Raw genomic sequence first — 17,803 nt, 5'->3', positions numbered from 1 at the left:
AGCCCAGCCCTATTTATTTTTATGTCTGAGAACAGGATCTCACTAGGTTACTGACAGTCTCCCATGTTGCTAAGGGTGGCCTAGACTTTCCTGTCTCGGCCTCCCAAGTTCTGGGATTACAGGCATGGGCCACCATACCTGGCTGTGATCTCCTCCTCCTCCTCTCCCTCCTCCTCCTCTTCCTCCTCCTCCTCCTTTTGCAGTACTGGGGATCAAATCCAGGAACATCTACCTCTAAAGCTATACCCACAACTTTTTTTTTCTTTGTGTGTGTGTGTGGGGGGGTACTGGGGATGGAACCCAGAGATATTCTACCTCTGAGCTTCACCACTAGCCCTATTTTTTATTCTTTCTTTCTTTCTTTATTTATTTTTTTGGTGGTACTGGGGTTCCTGGAAGCCCTTCTTCCTCCGGGCTACACTCCCAGACCTATTTTATATTTTTGAAACAGGGTCTCTTACGCCAGCACGGCTGGCTTCGAACCTGCGCGATCCTCCTGTCTCCGCCTCCCAAGCGCGGGGATTACAAGCGTGCGCCACCACGCCCGGCTTTATTCTTTATTTTAAAACAGGGTCTCACTGAGTTGCAAAGGGCCTCACTAAGTAGCTGAGGCTATACGAGAACCATGATGGTCCTGTCTCAGCCTTCCAAATGCTGGGATTACAAGTGTGCACCGCCACTCCAGGTCTATTCTTTTATTCTGAAACAGGGTCTCTCTCAGTAAGTAGCTGAGGCTGGCCACGAACCTGCAATCCTCCTGTCTCCGCTTCCCAAGCGCGGGGATTACAAGCATGCACCGCCACACGGGGGCCCCCCACTTTTTTTTAAGGTGATTTCAAAGTGCAGAGATGATTATCTCCATTTGCCCTAAGGACTATGACAGAGTGCACAGCTAGGGAAAGGCTGGCCTGTTCTCTGGGTGATAAAATTGCCCAACAGTTTCTCTAGAGTCAGGGTAATACCCTTCCCTCCCTGAACCTGGAGCACTGCTCTCTGTAAACACGGGCCGGCAGAGACTCCCAGGGACGCGCAGGCCACAACCAGGGCCACATTGTCACTGGGGGTGAGGCAGGAGGCCCGCTGGCCCTGACACGCTTCCCCGCAGGAGGGACACATCTGGGGCTCCATGAGGAGGACGGCTTTCATCCTGGGCTCTGGCCTCCTCCTGCTTGTGGCCTTCTGGAACTCAGTCACATGGTGAGCTGGCCTGGCCCAGGGCAACGGGGCCTGGGGTGGTGGCTGGTGGTCGGGGGCAGAGATGGGAGATTGGAGCTGTCTGCCCATGAACCTTCACCCAGAAACCCGAATGGCTTTCCTTCCAAGGCATCTTCAGAGGTTTTGGGGTGCTTCTGGCTGCTTCTGGCAAGCCCAGTGGGAGAAGCTGCTGTCTGCGTTTGAAGGGAGAGAGTGCTTCCTCTTCATCATAGGTGAGGTCTGCGGCCCACCAGGGCCCAGGGGTTGGGCGCGCGATTCCAGTTTCATTCTTTCTCTATGCTTTTTTTTTTTTTGGTGGTGCACGATTCCAGTTTCATTCTTTCTCTATGCTTTTTTTTTTTTTTTTTTGGTGGTACTGGGGATGGAACCCAGGGGCTTTTCTACCTCCGGGCTATACTCCCAGACCTATTTATATTTTATTTGGAAACAGGGTCTCACTAAGTTGCTGAGAGCCTCACTAAGTAGCTGAGGCTGGCTTCAAACCTGTGCGATCCTCCTGTCTCAGCCTCCCAAGCGCGGGGATTACAAGTGTGTGCCACCACACCCGGCTTTTCTCTATGCTTTTAGAGAACTGAACTTTGAGACTTCTCGGCTCTTTATTCCAAGGAATGAGGACTTGAAGATCAAAAAGTGGTAACACCAGGGCTGGCAATGCGGCTCAGTGGTAGAGGGCTTGCCTAGCATACCTGAAGCCTTGGGTTCGATCCTCAGCATAGGAGAAAAAAAAAGTGGCAGCGGCAGTCTGGAAACAGGTTATCAAAGCTACGAAGCTCGCGGGGCGTGGTGGCGCATGCTTGTAATCCCCGCACTTGGGAGGAAGAGACAGGAGGATCGCGCAGGTTCGAAGCCAGCTGCGCACTGGCTTAGGAGACCCTGTTTCCAAATAAAAATGGAAAAATATGTCTGGGAGTGTAGCCCGGAGGTAGAAGGGCTTCCAGGAACCCCAATACCACCAAAAAAAAAAAAAAAAAAGAAATGTTAAACATTAAGCCTGCCCCTCCATGTGACCACGACAGCAGAAGCTACTCTATCTTGTCTGATCCAGTGTCCACTGTACCTGGTACGGGCTAGCTCTCAGATACCAAGAGTCCACTGAGTAAATACTCACTGACAATGTGCCTGGCTTCCAACCAACCCAGGAATATATGTGGTAGAAAAAGCCACTTAAACATTGGTATTTGTAACGTTATCTATAATCGTGAATAATGTCCCTGATCGTATATTCATTAACTCAGAAGATTTTATTAATTTTACAATGTGCCAACCCTGTGTGGAGGATGTAGAAACGCTTAGATAAAGTGTTTGTCGGCCTCCATTCAAAAACTAGGTCACAGTCGAGCAGGCGAGAGAAAAAGTGTCAGCTGTCCCAAAGCCAAAGTACAAATAAAATGTCCCAGAGGATCCGTGTGAGCTAGAACTCTGAAAATAGACTGAACATGAAGTAAGACAGCTCAGTGGACATTAAGCAGCCATCGAAGTCAAAATGTAGGTTATAGCCGGGCGTGGTGGCGCACGCTTGTAATCCCCGCGCTTGGGAGGCTGAGACAGGAGGATCACACAGATTCTAAGCCAGCCTCAGCTACTGAGTGAGGCTCTCAGCAACTTAGTGAGACCCTGTTTCCAAATAAAATATAAAATGGGTCTGGGAGTATAGCCCGGAGGTAGAAAGCCCCTGGGTTCCACCCCCAGTACCACCAAAAAAAAAAATTTTTTTTAAATGTAGGTTATATGGACATGTGGAGAACGCGGTGGGAAACGTTTTGTGTGCTTTCCTACAATGAAGTGAAAACCTACTACTACCTGGAGATAAAAATCCCAGACAGATAAGAAATTTGCAATTCTTTTCTTTTTAATACTGGGTATTGAGCCCAAGGGCATTTTACCTCTGAGCTGCCATACCTCCCAGTCTTTTTTTTTTTTTTTTTTTTTTTTGCGGTACTGGGGTGGAACTCAGGAGCATTCTACCTCCAAACTAACTATACCTTCAGCCCTATTCTACCTCTGAGCTACACCCCCTGCCCTATTTTTTTCATTCTTTATTTTGTAACAGGGTGTCATTAAGTTGCGGAGGGCCTCACTAAATAGTTGAGACTGTCCGTGAATCGCGATCCTCCGATTTCAGCCTCCCAAATGCTGGGATTACAAGCGTGCACCACCACGCCTGACTTTTAGTCTTTATTTTGAAATAGGGTTTCACTAAGTTGCAAAGGGCCTATGTAGCTGAGGCTGGCCAGCAGCCATGATCCTCCTGTCTCAGCCTCCCAAATGCTGGGATTACAAGCGTGCAAAAGTGCAAAACTATATGTCCTTATCTTTCTCTTTCTATCTCTCTTTCTCTCTTTCACTTCAGATCCCACCAAATTGCCCTCCCGAATGCTGGTAGGAGTCATTCTGAGCCTGTCCTCCAGGGCTTCCCGGTCCCACCCTCCACAAGACACGGGTAGAGGAAGCAGAGCGGGGCGGGGGCCGGAGGAGGGCACAGAGACAGGACAGTGCTGTTCTTGCCTCTTGCGATTTCGAATCTCGAGGAGGAGGCAGCGCGTGGACAAATGGCACCATCGCCTCTCAGCCATCCTAAGGTGGCGGCACTCAAACACCTGCTGGCTGGGGCGGACCACGGACTGTGGGGAGGCAGAGGGAGTTGGAGGAGTTCATGGAGAAGCAGGATGCGGAATAAAAAGCCCAGTCTAAGTCCTAAGTCTTTTTCTTCTTTCTTTCTTTCTTTCTTTCTTTCTTTCTTTCTTTCTTTCTTTCTTTCTTTCTTTCTTTCTTTCTTTCTTTCCTTGCAGTACTGGGGATGGAACCCAGGAGCATTCTACCTCTGAGTCACACCCCAGCCCTATTTTTTATTCTTTATTTTAAAACCGGGTCTCATTGAGTTGCAGAGGGCCTCACTAAGTAGCTGAGGCTGGCTGTGAACTGGGATTGCAAGCGTGTGCCAACAGGTTACCCTGTTTCAAAATAAAGGATAAAAGCCGGGTGTGGTGGTGCAAGCTTGCAATCCCAGCATTTGGGAGGCTGAGAGAGGAGGATGGCGGTTCGCAGCCAGCCTCAGCTACTTAGTGAGGCCCTCTGTAACTCAGTGAGACCCTGTCTCAAAATAAAGAATAAAGCCGGGCGTGGTGGCACACGCTTGTAATCCCCGCGCTTGGGAGGCAGAGACAGGAGGATTGCACAGGTTCTAAGCCAGCCTCGCTGGCTTAAGAGACCCTGTTTCCAAATAAAAAATATAAAATAGGTCTTGGGGAATAGCCCGGAGGTAGAAAAGTTCCATCCCCAGTACCACCAAAAAAGAAATAAAGAAATAAAGAATAAAAAATAGGGCTGGGGGTGTAGCTCAGAGGTAGAATTCCCCTGGGTTCTATCCCCAGTACCACCAAAATAAATAAATAAATAATAAAAAAAATAAAATAAAGGATAAAAAAAATTGGCGCTGGGGGTGAAGCTCAGAGGTAGAACATGCTTGGGTGCAATCCCCAGCCACACACACACACACACACACACACACACACACACACACACACACAGCAGCCCTCCATCCCTCACACTGAGACCTCGCTGTAAGGCACAGTGTTCACCCAGTGTCACAAGTGCTTGACACCGCCGTTTCGCTTCTGCTTCCGACTCCAGGTGCCACCCAGGTGCCGGGGCTGCTCTTCTGGGGCTTCAATGGGCTGCTCCTGGTGGCAGACACAACGGGGAAGCCTGGCTTCATCACCCGCTACCGGATCCAGCCTGGCAAGAACGAACCCGTAAGTGCCGCCCGGGTCCTCGGGGTCAGAGCGCAGGAAGCCGCAGTCACTGCCGTCCTGGGGGGACCAAGGCTGCTGCGAGCCAGGTGAGGGGCTCCCAGGCTCCTCAGGGCAGGGGGTCGGAGGGAGGAAATCTCACGGGCCTTGGCCAGTGCCGGGCTGCCCCAGAGATGCCCGCTGCTCTCTTTTATCACCAAGAACTGACACAGCCATAGCTGAAAGCTGAAACCACAGACGACCGCTGAGCTGTGACAGACGGCCGCCCCAGGGACAGCTTCACCTAATGGGATGGGGGCTTCAGAATGTATGCTTGGTAGTTGTTTTTTTTGTTTTTTTTTTTTTGCTGTTGTTCATTTTTTTTGTTTTGTCGTTGTTGTTGTTGTTGTTTGCAGTACTGGGGATGGAACCCAGGGGCATTCTACCTCCAAGCTATACCCCCAGCCCTATTTTTTATTCATTATTTTGAAACAGGGTCTCACTGAATTGCAAAGGGCCTCACTAAGTAGCTGAGGCTGGCTATGAACCGCGATCCTCCTGTCTCAGCCTCCCAAATGCTGGATTACAAGCATGGGCCACACTGCCCGGCTTAAAATTTTATTTTGAAACAGTGTCTTGCTAAATTGCTGAGGGTGGCCCCAAACTTGCAATCCTCCTGCCTCAGCTCCCTGGGCTGATTTGAGGCAGATTTTTTTGTTGTTGTTGTTATTTTGGCATTGGGAGATTGAACTCAGGGGCATTCGACCTCTGATTTATACCCCCCAGACCTATTTTATTTATTTTTATTTTTTATGGTTCTGGAGAATGAAACCAGGGGCATTCTACGTCCAAACTACACCCCCACCCCTATTTTTGGGGGGGTGGTACTGAGGGTGGAACCCAGAGGCTTTCTAACTCCAGGCTATACTCCCAGACCTATTTTCTATTTTATTTGGAAACAGGGTCTCACTAAGTTGCTGAGAGCCTCACTAAGTAGCTGAGGCTGGCCTCGAACCTGTGTGATCCTCCTGTCTCAGCCTCCCAAGCGCAGGGATTACAAGTATGCACCACCACGCCTGGCTCCCAGCCCTATTTTTTATTCTTTATTTTGAAACAGGGTCTCACTGAGTTGCAAATGGCCTAAGTAGCTGAGGCTGTCTGTGAACCACAATCCTCCTGTCTCAGCCTCCCAAGTACTGGGATTACAAACATGGGCCACCACACTGGACTTACTTATTTTTTAAATTTTGAAACAGGGTTTCCCTACGTTGCAGGGGGCCTCACTGAGTTGCTGAGGCTGGCCACGAATTGTGATCCTCCTGTCTCAGCCTCCCAAGTACTGGGATTACAAACGTGGGCCACCACGCTGGACTTATTTTTTTAAATTTTGAAACAGGGTCTCCCTACGTTGCAGGGGGCCTCACTAAGTAGCTGAGGCTGGCTATGAACTGCGATCCTCCTGTCTCAGCCTCCCAAGTACTGGGATTACAAACGTGGGCCACCACACTGGACTTACTTATTTTTTTAATTTTGAAACAGGGTTTCTCTACGTTGCAGGGGGCCTCACTAAGTTGCTGAGGCTGGCCATGAACTGCGATCCTCCTGTCTCAGCCTCCCAAGTACTGGGATTACAAACGTGGGCCACCACGCTGGACTTATTTATTTTTTTAAATTTTGGAACAGGGTCTCCCTACGTTGCAGGGGGCCTCACTAAGTTGCTGAGGCTGCCATGAATTGCGATCCTCCGGTCTCAGCCTCCCAAGTACTGAGGTCTCAGGCGTGCGCACCAGGCCCTGCTCAGGCAGGTGTGGTATAAGTGGGCCCTCCTTCCCGATTGTTCAGTTCCACCCATAGTGCAAGGCGCTAGGGCAGATCTCAGGTAAAGAGAAGAGGACAGCTCGGCCCGGCCTTGCCCGACACCGGGAGGTGAATGTCTGCCACACCTGGCTCTCCGGCTGGTGCCCTGTGGCCTCCATGAGCCTCCTCTGACGCAACGGGGAAGAGGGTGATCTGAAAGCCGAGCCTTTCCTTAGCTCCACCCATACGCGCCTGGCTGCCTGCCCAGTCAAGACAGGCATCTCTGACTCACGTGCCTGGGTGATCACCTCCACGGAGTGGGTGAAGAGGAGCACGCTGGACTCAATCCTTCCTTTGGAACAGCCCCTTCCTGAACTAGGGCTGCCTGCCTGGCTCTCAGCCCCCCTCCCTGGAGACACCAGCCACCCAGGAGGGCTTCGTCCAGGCCAGCATGGCCAGACACGGACCAGAGCCCGCAGTGTCCACACTGGCGCCCGAGTCTTGGCTGCCAGTCCTGCGCATCCGTCGTGGACTGAGCATTTAGACCCTCCAGGCCGATGACCTTGGTGACCAGCACTGTTCAGAGGAGGAAATGGAGCTGGGCGTGGTGGCGCACACTGGTCATCCCAGCATTTGGAGGCTGAGACAGGAGGATCGCGGTTTGCGGCCAGCCTCAGCTACTTGGTGAGGCCCTTTGCAACACAGTGAGATCCTGTTTCAAAATAAAGAATGAAAAATAGGACAGAGGCCGGGCGTGGTGGCGCACGCTTGTAATCCCCGCGCTTGGGAGGCTGAGACAGGAGGATCGCACAGGTTCGAAGCCAGCCTCAGCTACTTAGTGAGGCTCTCAGCAACTTAGTGAGACCCTGTTTCCAAATAAAAAAATATAAAATAGGTCTGGGAGTATAGCCCGGAGGTAGAAAGCCTCTGGGTTCTGCCCCTAGTACCACAGAAGAAAGAAAGAAAGAAAGAAAGAAAGAAAGAAAGAAAGAAAGAAAGAAAGAAAGAAAGAAGGGAGGGAGGGAGGAAAGAAAGGGCAGAGGGTGTAGCTCGGAGGTAGAATGCTCCTGGGTTTTATCCCCAGTACCACAAAACGCACGTGTGCACACGCACACACACACACACACACACACACACACACACGCACAAATGGTGCAGTGACTAGCCCAAGGCCAGTCCGTATGGCAACAGGAAGGAGTGTCCTGGGGCACTTTGGTCTCTGGCTGCCTCCAAAAAGAGGTTGCCTGTGGAAAAGCCATCAGAAACAGATCCTCAAGTGAGCTGAGCGCTTCCTGGGTGTTTAGATGACCCACCCCTCATCTTTTACTCTCCTGCTCTCCTGGACACCTCGCCCGTCCCCTGAGCTCGCTCCCGGAGGCTGGTCTGGCTTCCTACTTCAGTAAGAAAATTGAACAAGCAGAGAGCTCACAGATTCCCCACAGCCACCGCCCACAGCAACGACACAGTGCAGCCTTCCACCTGAGCACGCAGGTGCTCCTGGTCCCATCCGCAGGCGGCTCCTCTGCCCAGGAGGCTCTGCTGTGTATCCCCCACCCCCGCGCTCCCCAAGCCCCAACCCCTGCCGATCCAGTAAGTGCGGTGTGGGGAGATTCCCACACACACACTCAGCATCCTTTTCCTCCACTTTTTTTTTTTTTTTTTTTTGCAGTACTGCGGATGGAACCCAGGGCATTCTACCTCCAAGCCACACCCCAGCCCTATTTTTTTTAACTTTATTTCTTTATATTTATTTCTTTATTTTTTATTTATTTTTTTATTTTGTGTGGGTCTGGGGATGGAACCCAGGGGCATTTGACCTCTGAGCTACACCCTCTGCCCTAGTTTTTATTTTATTTATTTTTTTTGCGGGTCTGGGGATGGAACCCAGGGGCTTTTGACCTCTGAGCTATACCCCCTGACCTACTTTTTATTCTTTATTTTGAAACAGGGTCTCACTAAGTTGCAGAGGGCCTCACTAAGTAGCTGAGGCTATTCACGAACTGCGATCCTCCAATCTCAGCCTCCCGAATGCTGGGATTACAAGCGTGCGCCACCATGTCTGGCTTATTCTTTGAGACAGGGTTTCACTGAGTTGCAGAGAGCCTCACTAAGTAGCTTGAAGCTGGCCATGAACCTGGGATCCTCCTGTCTCAGCCTCCCAAGTACTGCAATTTTAAGTGTGCACCACCACGCCTGGCTGGCCGGCCTACCTGCCTGCCTGCTTATCCTTTCTTTCCTTCCTTTCTTTTCCTCCCTTCTTTTTCTTCCTTCCTTTCTTTCTTTTGAGACCCAGGGGCTTTTCTACCTCCAGGCCATATGTCCAGACCTATTTTATACTTTATTTGGAAACAGGGTCTCACTAAGTTGCTGCGAGCCTCACTAGTAGGTGAGGCTGGCCTCGAACCTGCGCGATCCTCCTGTCTCAGCCTCCCTAGCGCTGGGATTACAAGCATGCACCACCACACCTGGCCTTTATTTTATTTTAAAACAGGGTTTCACTAAGTTGTGGAGGGCCTCACTAAGTAGCTGAGGCTGGCCATGAACCTGGGATCCTTCCTGTCCCAGCCTCCTAAGTACTGGGATTACAAGCATGATTTATTTTGAAACAGGGTGTTGCTAGGTTACTGAGTCTCCCTAATTACTGAGGCACCTGAACCTGCTCTCTTCTGGGCTTACAGAGGTGTGCCACCACGCCCCACACTATCATGTTGTTTGTTTTTAGCCTGTTTTTCATAGCAGAATCTAAACTCTGTGAGGGCAGGCATCTTTGTTCTCTTATTTGCAACGTCTAGAACACTAAGCACTACACAGTGAGTCCTCAACAGATACCAGCTACAGGAATGGATGGACAGATGGGTTGCTACCGCCTCTTGGTAAAGGGTTCCAGAAGAGGTCTTATGTGTGATCTCGGTCAGGGTGGCCAGGCCTGGCTTCATAATGGGATAAAACCCAGAGTGAATGGGGGGAGCCTGGTGAAAACCTGCGGGCAGCCTGACAGCCAGGATGGAGTCAACAGGCAGATGGCCTGGATCCTTGCATCCCTGTGTCCTTCATGAACACCGCCGATGAGGTGGGCTGAAGGGCTGGACTGGGGTCACCGTGAGGGTCGCCAGCCTTCTCCAGGTGTCTTGGAGGCTCCCCAGGTCACTGTCGGGAATGGATGGTACCTGGCTGAGAAACGGGGAGGATGCTGGTGATAGCCACACGGAAGGGGGTCAGCTTCAAGGAGCAGGGCTGATGGCTACCGCCAGCCAGCACTCCCTGAATCCAAAGCAGAGAGGTGGTCTGTGAGCAGGTCACAGCAGAGCCACTGCCAGGAGGGAGGGCCAACTCCCGTCTCCCTTGCTCCTTCGCTCGGGCAGGTGGACCCCGCCAAGCTACGCCAGGCCATCCGCATGGTCCTCTTCAACCAGCTGGTGATCACCCTGCCCATGGCGGTTGCCCTCTATTCCTTCTTCAAGTGGCGGCGGGACCCCTGCAGCCGAGAGCTGCCCACCTTCCGCTGGTTCCTTCTGGAGTTGGCCGTATTCACCCTGATCGAGGAAGTCTTGTTCTACTACTCACACCGGTGAGCCCCCCTGACTCCTCCCCTGGGGCCTCTGGGCTCCAGGCTGCACGGTACCCTCTGGCTGTGGGAGAAAACTATTTGTCCCATGACTGACAACTTTGTGTGTGCGCAGTGTTAGGGATTGAACCCAGGGGCATTGTACCGCCGAGCTATACCCCCAGCCTGATTTGATTTTTTATTCTTGATTTTAAAACCAGATTTCCCTAAGTTCCAGAGGGTCTCACTAAATAGCTAAGGCTAGCCACGAACAACAATCTTCCTGTCTCAGCCTCCCAAGTACTGGGATTACAAGATCCTCCTGTCCAGGAAGGAGCTGCTCCTTTTGCGTGGGGGCTGCACATTCCCATTCTTTCCCTTATGGAATCCTTTCTGGGCAACACCCTCATTTCTCAGCTAATACAACCAGGGGAAGAGGGACTCACCCCAAGCACACAGCCACAGGTCAGAAGCTGTGGCGGGTCTGCGTGCAGATCCAGGCTGTCTTTACCTGGTCCTGCCCGGTTCCTGATGGCCCGCAGGGTCAAGGAGGGAATGGGAGCGGACAGACATTAACTATCAGTTATTTTCTCAGGCTCCTTCATCACCCAACACTGTACAAGAAAATTCACAAGAAGCACCACGAGTGGACAGCTCCCATCGGCGTGACCTCGCTCTACGCCCACCCTGTGGAGCACGTGGTGAGTACCGCTCTAACCCACGAGGCTCACGGCCAGCAGCCTTCCACGGTCCACCACACAATCAGACCACGGGCACTATGCCAGGCTAGGCTAGGTAGGTGCCCGGTACAAGATTTCTCACTCATCTTCACAACCCCCTTCCCCCACCCCCTGGTGGTACTGGGGATTAAACCCAGGGGCATTCTACCTCTGAGCTACACCTCTGCCCCTTTCTTTGTTTTGCTAGGTTACTGAGAGTCTGGCTACATTGCCGACGCTAAAACTTGCGATGATCCTGCCTCAGCTTGCCAAGTACTGAGATCACAGGGGTGTGCCGCCACACCCACTTCCAACCAGCTTTTTTTTCAGCTGAAGTAGACTGCTTTATTTTTTTATTTGTATAATTTTTTTTTAATGTGGAACATATTGAAAATGGCATACATTCAAACTGTGCTTGGCACCCTCTCCACCTTCCCCCTCCCCCCTCCCAACAATGAGTGACCAGGTTGACCATGCTATATTTATTTTATTTTTTGGTGGTACTGGGGTTTCTGGAAGGCCTTCTACCTCCGGGCTACACTCCCAAACCTATTTTTACATATTTATTTGGAAACAGGGTCTCCTAAGCCAGCACACGCGGCTGGCTTTGAACCTGCGCGATCCTCCTATCTCCGCCTCCCAAGCACGGGGATTACAAGCGCGTGCGCCACCATGCCCGGCTAACCATGCTATATTTAAATTTTTACACAAATTCAGATGTAGCTCCTCCATTACTCAACCTCAGCCTTCTTCCTCTCCTGTCCTTCCATTCTAGCTCTGATGGGGTTTTTCCTCCATTGTCTGGAGCCCAACAAGCTTTTTTAATCCTGTTATTGTGTGTGTGTGTGTGTGTGTGTGTGTGTGTGTGTGTGTGTACCGGGGATGAACCCCAGGGATGTTCTACCTTCAAGCTGCACCCCCAGCTCTATTTTTTATTCTTTTTTTTCTTTTTGTGGGTCTGGGGATGGAATCCAGGAGTATTTGACCTCCAAGCTACATCCCTGCCCTATTTTTTATTCTTTACTTTGAAACAGGGTCTCACTGAGTTGCAGAGGGCCTAAGTAGCTGAGGCTGTCCACAAACCGCAATCTTCCAGTCTCAGCCTTCCGAATACTGGGATGACCAGGGTGCGCCACCACGCCCAGCTACTATTTTTTTTTTGTGTGTGTGTGTGTGGTATTGGGGATGGAACCCAGGGGACTTCTACCTCTGGGCTACACTTCCAGACCTATTTTATATTTTATTTAGAAACAGAGTCTCTTAGACCAGTTGAGGCTGGCTTCCAACCTGCTTGATCTTCCTGTCTCAGCCTCTCAAGCTCTCAGTCTCCCAAGCACGGAGATTAAAAGTGTGCGCCACCCCGCCCAGCTAGTTTTTACTTTTTTTTTGCGGGTCTGGAATGGAACCCAGGGGTCAACCTCCGAGTTACACCCCCTGCCCTATTTTCATTCTTTTATTTTTGAAACAGGGTCTCACTAAGTTGCGGACAGCCTCACTAAGTAGCTGAGGCTGTCCGTAAACCTCGATCCTCTGGTCTCAGCCTCCCAAGCGTGCGCCACTACGCCAGGCAGTTTTACTCTTTATTTTGAAACAAGGTTTAAGCTGCAGAGGGCCTAAGTAGCTGAGGCTGTGTGCAAACCCGGATCCTCCTGTCTCAGCCTCCCGAATCCTGGGATTACAGGGTATGTCACCATGCCTGGCTAACCCTGGTTTTGTTAATGAGGCAGTTGAAGTTCAAATAATTAATTTGTCCAAACTTACAAAAGTGAATGTTTGCCTGGAGTGGTGGCGCACACTTGTAATCTTAGTACTTGGGAGACTGAGACAGGAGGATCCTGGTTCATGGACAGCCTCAGCTACTTAGGCTCTTTGCAACTCAGTGAGACGCTGTTTTCAAATAAAGAATAAAAAATAGGGCTGGGGGTGTAGCTCAGAGGTAGAATTCCCCTGGGTTCCATCCCCAGTACTCCCCCCCCCCAACAACAACAACAACAACAACAAAACAAAAATGTCTCCAACCAATCAAGGTCCCCAGACTCTTCCAGCCTCTCTGTATCTGAGTCCGGGAAGTCCTGCTCTGGCATCTCCCTGAGCCTTCAAACCCTCTCCCCGCAGGCCTCCAACATGCTGCCCGTGATCGTGGGCCCCTTAGTGATGGGCTCTCACTTGTCTTCCATCATGGTGTGGTTCTCCCTGGCCCTCATCATCACCACCATCTCCCACTGTGGTTACCACCTGCCCCTGCTGCCCTCGCCCGAGTTCCACGATTACCACCACCTCAGGTGAGCCGGGAGCCTGCCTCGAGCCTGTGAGTGCTGGGGGCAGAGGTCTAGAGTGGGGAAGACACAGGCCACACGAGGGCCACTTTAATCTTTCCCTTCTCCCTGATTCTGGCCCACCCTACCACTGGGGTTGTAACCTTTATTTGTAAGATACGGCCATTCTCTTCAGAAAACCATGTGTGTACATAAAAATAGTGCTCTCTCAAAGTGCCCGAGCTTTTTTAAAATTTATTTTTGCAGTACTGGGGATGGAACCCAGGGACATTTTACCTCCAAGCTACCTACACCCCCAGCCCTATTTTTTATTATTTTGAAACAGGGTCTCACTGAGTTGCAAAGGGCCTAAGTAGCTGAGGCTGTTTACAAACTGTGAGCCTCCTGTCTCAGCCTCTCAAGTACTGGGATTACAAGTGTGCACCACCACGCCTGGCTGCGCCCAAGCTTTTTAATTTTATTTTTGTAGTACTGGGGGTGAAACCCAGGGCCTTTTCTACCTCTGGACTATACTCCCAGACCTATTTTTTTTTAAATATTTAATTTAAAACAGGGTCTAACTAAGTTGCTGAGGCCTCACCTGGTAGCTGAGGCTGGCTTGGAACCTGTGTGATCCTCCTGTCTCAGCCTCCCAAGCGCTGGAATTACAAGTGTGCGCCACCACGCCCGGCTTGTGCCCAAGCCTTTTAAAGTATAGTCTGTGAACTTCCTGGAGTAGTTACCTGTGGGTTAAAGTGCAGAATCTTGGCTGGGCACGGCGGCACATGCTTGTAATCACAGTACTTGGGAGGCTGAGACAGGAGGATCACAAGTTTGAGAACAGCTTCAGCAAGTAGTAAGATGCTCATCAATCTAATGAGACCCTGTTTCAAGACAAAAATTAAAAGTAGGGCTGGGGGTGTAGCTCAGAGGTAGACAACTGGGTTTAATTCCCATTACCCCGCACACACACATCACAGAACCTTGGCAGGCATGGTGGTGCGTGCCTGTAATCCCAGTACTTCGAAGGCTGAGACAGGATTGTGGGTTCAAGGATGTCCTCAGCAATTTATAAAGACTCTCAGCAACCTAGCAAGACCGTTTCCAAGCAAAAAATAAACAGTCTGGGGGTATAGCTTAGAGGTAGAATATCCCTGGGTTCAATCCCCAGCACAAACAAAAAATGCAGAATTTTGGGTTCCAATCCACAAAGAATTTGCAGGAGCTAGGCCTGGAAACCTGCATTTAAATTTTTTTTTTTTTTTGAACTGGGGATGGAATCCAGAGGGGCCTTTCATCTCTGGCTATACCTCCAGCCCTATTTTCATTTCCGCTGTTATTGAGAGCCTACGTTGCTGAGGGCTGGCTGAGAACCTGTGCTCCTCCTTTCTCAGCCTCCCAAGTACTGGGATTACAAGCGTGCGCCACCAGGCTCGGCCTGTAGAAACCTGCATTTTAACATGGTCTCAGGGGTTCTGATGCAGGTGGCTGCACCAGAACTGAGCAAGCCCAGCTCTGCGCCATTGCTTCTCAACCGCAGGGGCAGGGGCATCAGGATCAGAGCGAACCTCCCAGAGACTCTGGGCTTTGCAGGCCTGGGGCAGCGCCGGGAATGTACGCGTTGTTCTTATCCCTCGGGTTGTTCTGCTGTAGGTATCTAGGAAGGTGGTGATAGGTGTGCAAGAGAGAAGCGAGTGGGGCCAGCACAGAGGGGATGGAGGGAGATGCACTCCAGCCTCCGCCCGGCCTCAGCACCCTCCTCTCTCTTCAGGTTCAACCAGTGCTACGGGGTGCTGGGGGTGCTGGACCACCTCCACGGGACGGACACCGAGTTTAAGCAGACCAAGGCCTACGAGAGACACGTGCTGCTCCTGGGCTTCACCCCACTCTCCGAGAGCATCCCCAACTCCCCAAGGAAGATGGAGTGAGGGCTCGCACACTGCCCCGCCCGGCTTCCCCAGCAGCCAAGGCCTCAGGCCTGCACCTAACCACCTCCTTCAGCCACATGCTCGCTAATGATGTGCCATTAGGGAGAGGCCCGCCCCGGCTTCTGGGTCCAAGGCAAGGGCAGGGCTCCCCCAAGCCACGCCCTTGACCCGGAACTGGCTTGCTTAAGGAAAAAGTAATAAAAAAGCCCTCCGGGCTGGAGACCAGCCAGAGGAGGGCAGCACTTGAAGGGGGCTCCTGGAGAGCGCCCAGGCCTCTGCAGACCTGGAGAGGGGCTCCACCCGCAGTTCCCAGAAGGGGGCGGCAGCACGGGCTCCGGGGAGAGCTGGGGGTGGCAGGGAGCTGGGACCCAGCTCACTTTGCTGCTTTCTGTCCCAAGTGGTGTTTCTCACATCCCCCTTGTGCTGGGGCCCGGAGTCCTGTCTCAGCTCTTAACATGCCGGCGGCCACTCCCTGCCCACACCCACCCTTACAAAGGCTCATTTCAACCTGTCCCACCTCACACAAAGGTCCGCCCTCCAGTCAGAGACAAACCACCCACAGGCCTTGACTGACACCTGTGAGAGCAGAAGCAAAGGCCGGCCCAGGACTGCAAAGCTGGGAGCCTTTAGTCACAGTGGGAGGGCCAGAGCCACAGCCCCTCGGGGTCCCCAAGTGAGGCCCTTAATTAATCTATATGAACCAGAACCAGAGGTTAGAGTCTTCTCCCCCATTAGGGAGCCCAGAAAAACATGGTCAAAGGGAGAAATCCTTCTTCCCTGAAATGGCGAACCAGTGGTCTCAACATACTTATTCAGGATAATTTTAGCAGTGATCTCCTTTGCAGATAAAACATAAGCAGGATTCTCATCATCCAAACCACAGCCACTTGGGCTGAAGCATTCCCTGGTCTCAGGAGGCAGACATGGCCAGGAACCCTGTGGTTCTTAAGAACAGTTCAGACACGTGTGTGTGCGCGTGCGCGCGCGTTACTGAGGACTGAACTCCAAAGAATTCTACCTCAGAGCCATATCCTATTTTATCTTTACTTAGAAACGGGCTTGCTAGGTTGCTGGGTCTTACTACTTTGCGGAGGCTGCCCTTAAATGTGTGATGCTGCCGTCTCAGTCTCCAAACTCCGGAATTACAGGCATGTGCCACCACTTCTGGCCAAAGACCATTCTTTGAAAAGCCACTGTCATTTACTAAATTATTTTCTTTAATGCTGGGGGCCAGTAGGAGGGATAGCATCCAGGGGCACTCTACCACTAGCTATTTCTCAGCCCCTTATTATTATTATTTTTTTTTGAGACTGGGTCTAAATTGCCCAGACTGGCCTTTAACTTGTAATCCTGCTTCAGTCTCCCATGCTGCCAGGATTACAGGTATGTGCCACTGTACCCAACTAATCTTAAGAATTTAGTAAAAAGAGCCGGGCACAATGGCGCATACCTGTATTCCCAGTGACTTGAGACAGGCAGGAAGATAACAAGTTTGGGGCCAGCTTGGACAATTTAATAGAAGGGATGGGAACACCGCCACTTCTGGCTTTTTAACACTTAACCTGGCCGTGGTGAGGAGAGTGCTTGAACCAGCTAAGGGCCAACCTTAGCATGTGAGGCCCGCCTCAAGACAGCATCTTTAACACGTGAGAGGGTGAGGTCTCCCAGGGCTTCCACAGCCATGCTCACCTGCGCAGGGAAACACTGCGGTCTCAGCTGCGGGCACCTGCCTCCCGCCTGCTGCTGCAGCAACATCAGGAAGCTAGGGACAGGGCAAGGAAAGAGCACACGAAGGAAAAGCACACGCACACCTCCGCGTGGCCTAGACTAAGTTCTGCAAGGCCAACAGGGGACGGGACTGCACATTGTGTGAGGCAGGCGGTCAGTTACTGGCAGAGGGCCCGAGACCTGTCTCTCTCTCTCTCTCTCTTTTTTTTTTTGGTGGTACTGGGGTTCCCGGGAACCCTTCTACCTCCGGGATACACTCCCTGACCTATTTGTATGTTGTTATTTGGAAACAGGGTCTCTTAAGGCAGCATGGTCCTCTTGTCTCTGCTTCCCAAGCGCGGGGATTACAAGTGTGCGCCACCGCGCCCGGCCAGCCCTGTCCTTTTCTGCACCGAACAGAATGGCCCTGAGGTTGATAGATACAGAAGACTGGAGAGGCAGCCCTCAACTGCCAGCACAAAGTATGAATACGGAAGGAAAATGCATGCTAAATAAAGCCGTCTCCAATCAGTCCCAGTATGCACTGCGGGTTTTTGCAGCCCACTACCAGGCTTGTTCTAACCCATGGCCGTGACATTTGGGTGCTGAGGTGGTGTCGCACGGCCCACAGCCCCCTTGATGACCCCTCCTAACAGGAATGGAAGTGGCTGGACTTGCTCACCTTCCTGCACCCAAGGCACCAGCCAATCTGCGGAAACCCTGGGCAGCATCTCCTAAGTCCCTCTGGCCTACGGAGGCCACGACTGCTGCTGCCCACCGGAAGGACAGCAAAGAAACCTCTTACACGCCACTTGAAGCTGGACAGGGTGATGCACGCTTGTAATCCTTGTATTTGGGCCAGGAGGATCACGGGTTACCAGCCTCAGCTACTTAGTGAGGCCCTCTGCAA

At 51.6% G+C, this 17,803-nt stretch overlaps 1 protein-coding gene across 1 annotated transcript; it reads left to right on the top strand.

Annotated features, from left to right (window-relative positions):
- Window positions 1-1,108: 1,108 nt before the first annotated feature.
- On the top strand, window positions 1,109-15,186 carry FAXDC2 (fatty acid hydroxylase domain containing 2; the record flags this gene model as incomplete). The annotated part of the gene is made up of 7 exons (XM_080698888.1): window positions 1,109-1,197; window positions 1,324-1,427; window positions 4,846-4,967; window positions 10,103-10,308; window positions 10,880-10,985; window positions 13,119-13,285; window positions 15,030-15,186. The coding sequence occupies exons 1-7, from the start codon at window positions 1,127-1,129 to the stop codon at window positions 15,184-15,186; spliced, it is 933 nt and encodes a 310-aa protein (XP_080555014.1). The 5' UTR covers window positions 1,109-1,126.
- Window positions 15,187-17,803: the final 2,617 nt, after the last annotated feature.

Source organism: Muscardinus avellanarius, assembly GCF_963383645.1.
Source record: "Muscardinus avellanarius genome assembly, chromosome: 7".
NCBI lineage: Eukaryota > Metazoa > Chordata > Mammalia > Rodentia > Gliridae > Muscardinus > Muscardinus avellanarius.
This window is presented reverse-complemented; position numbering and strand designations above follow the sequence as displayed.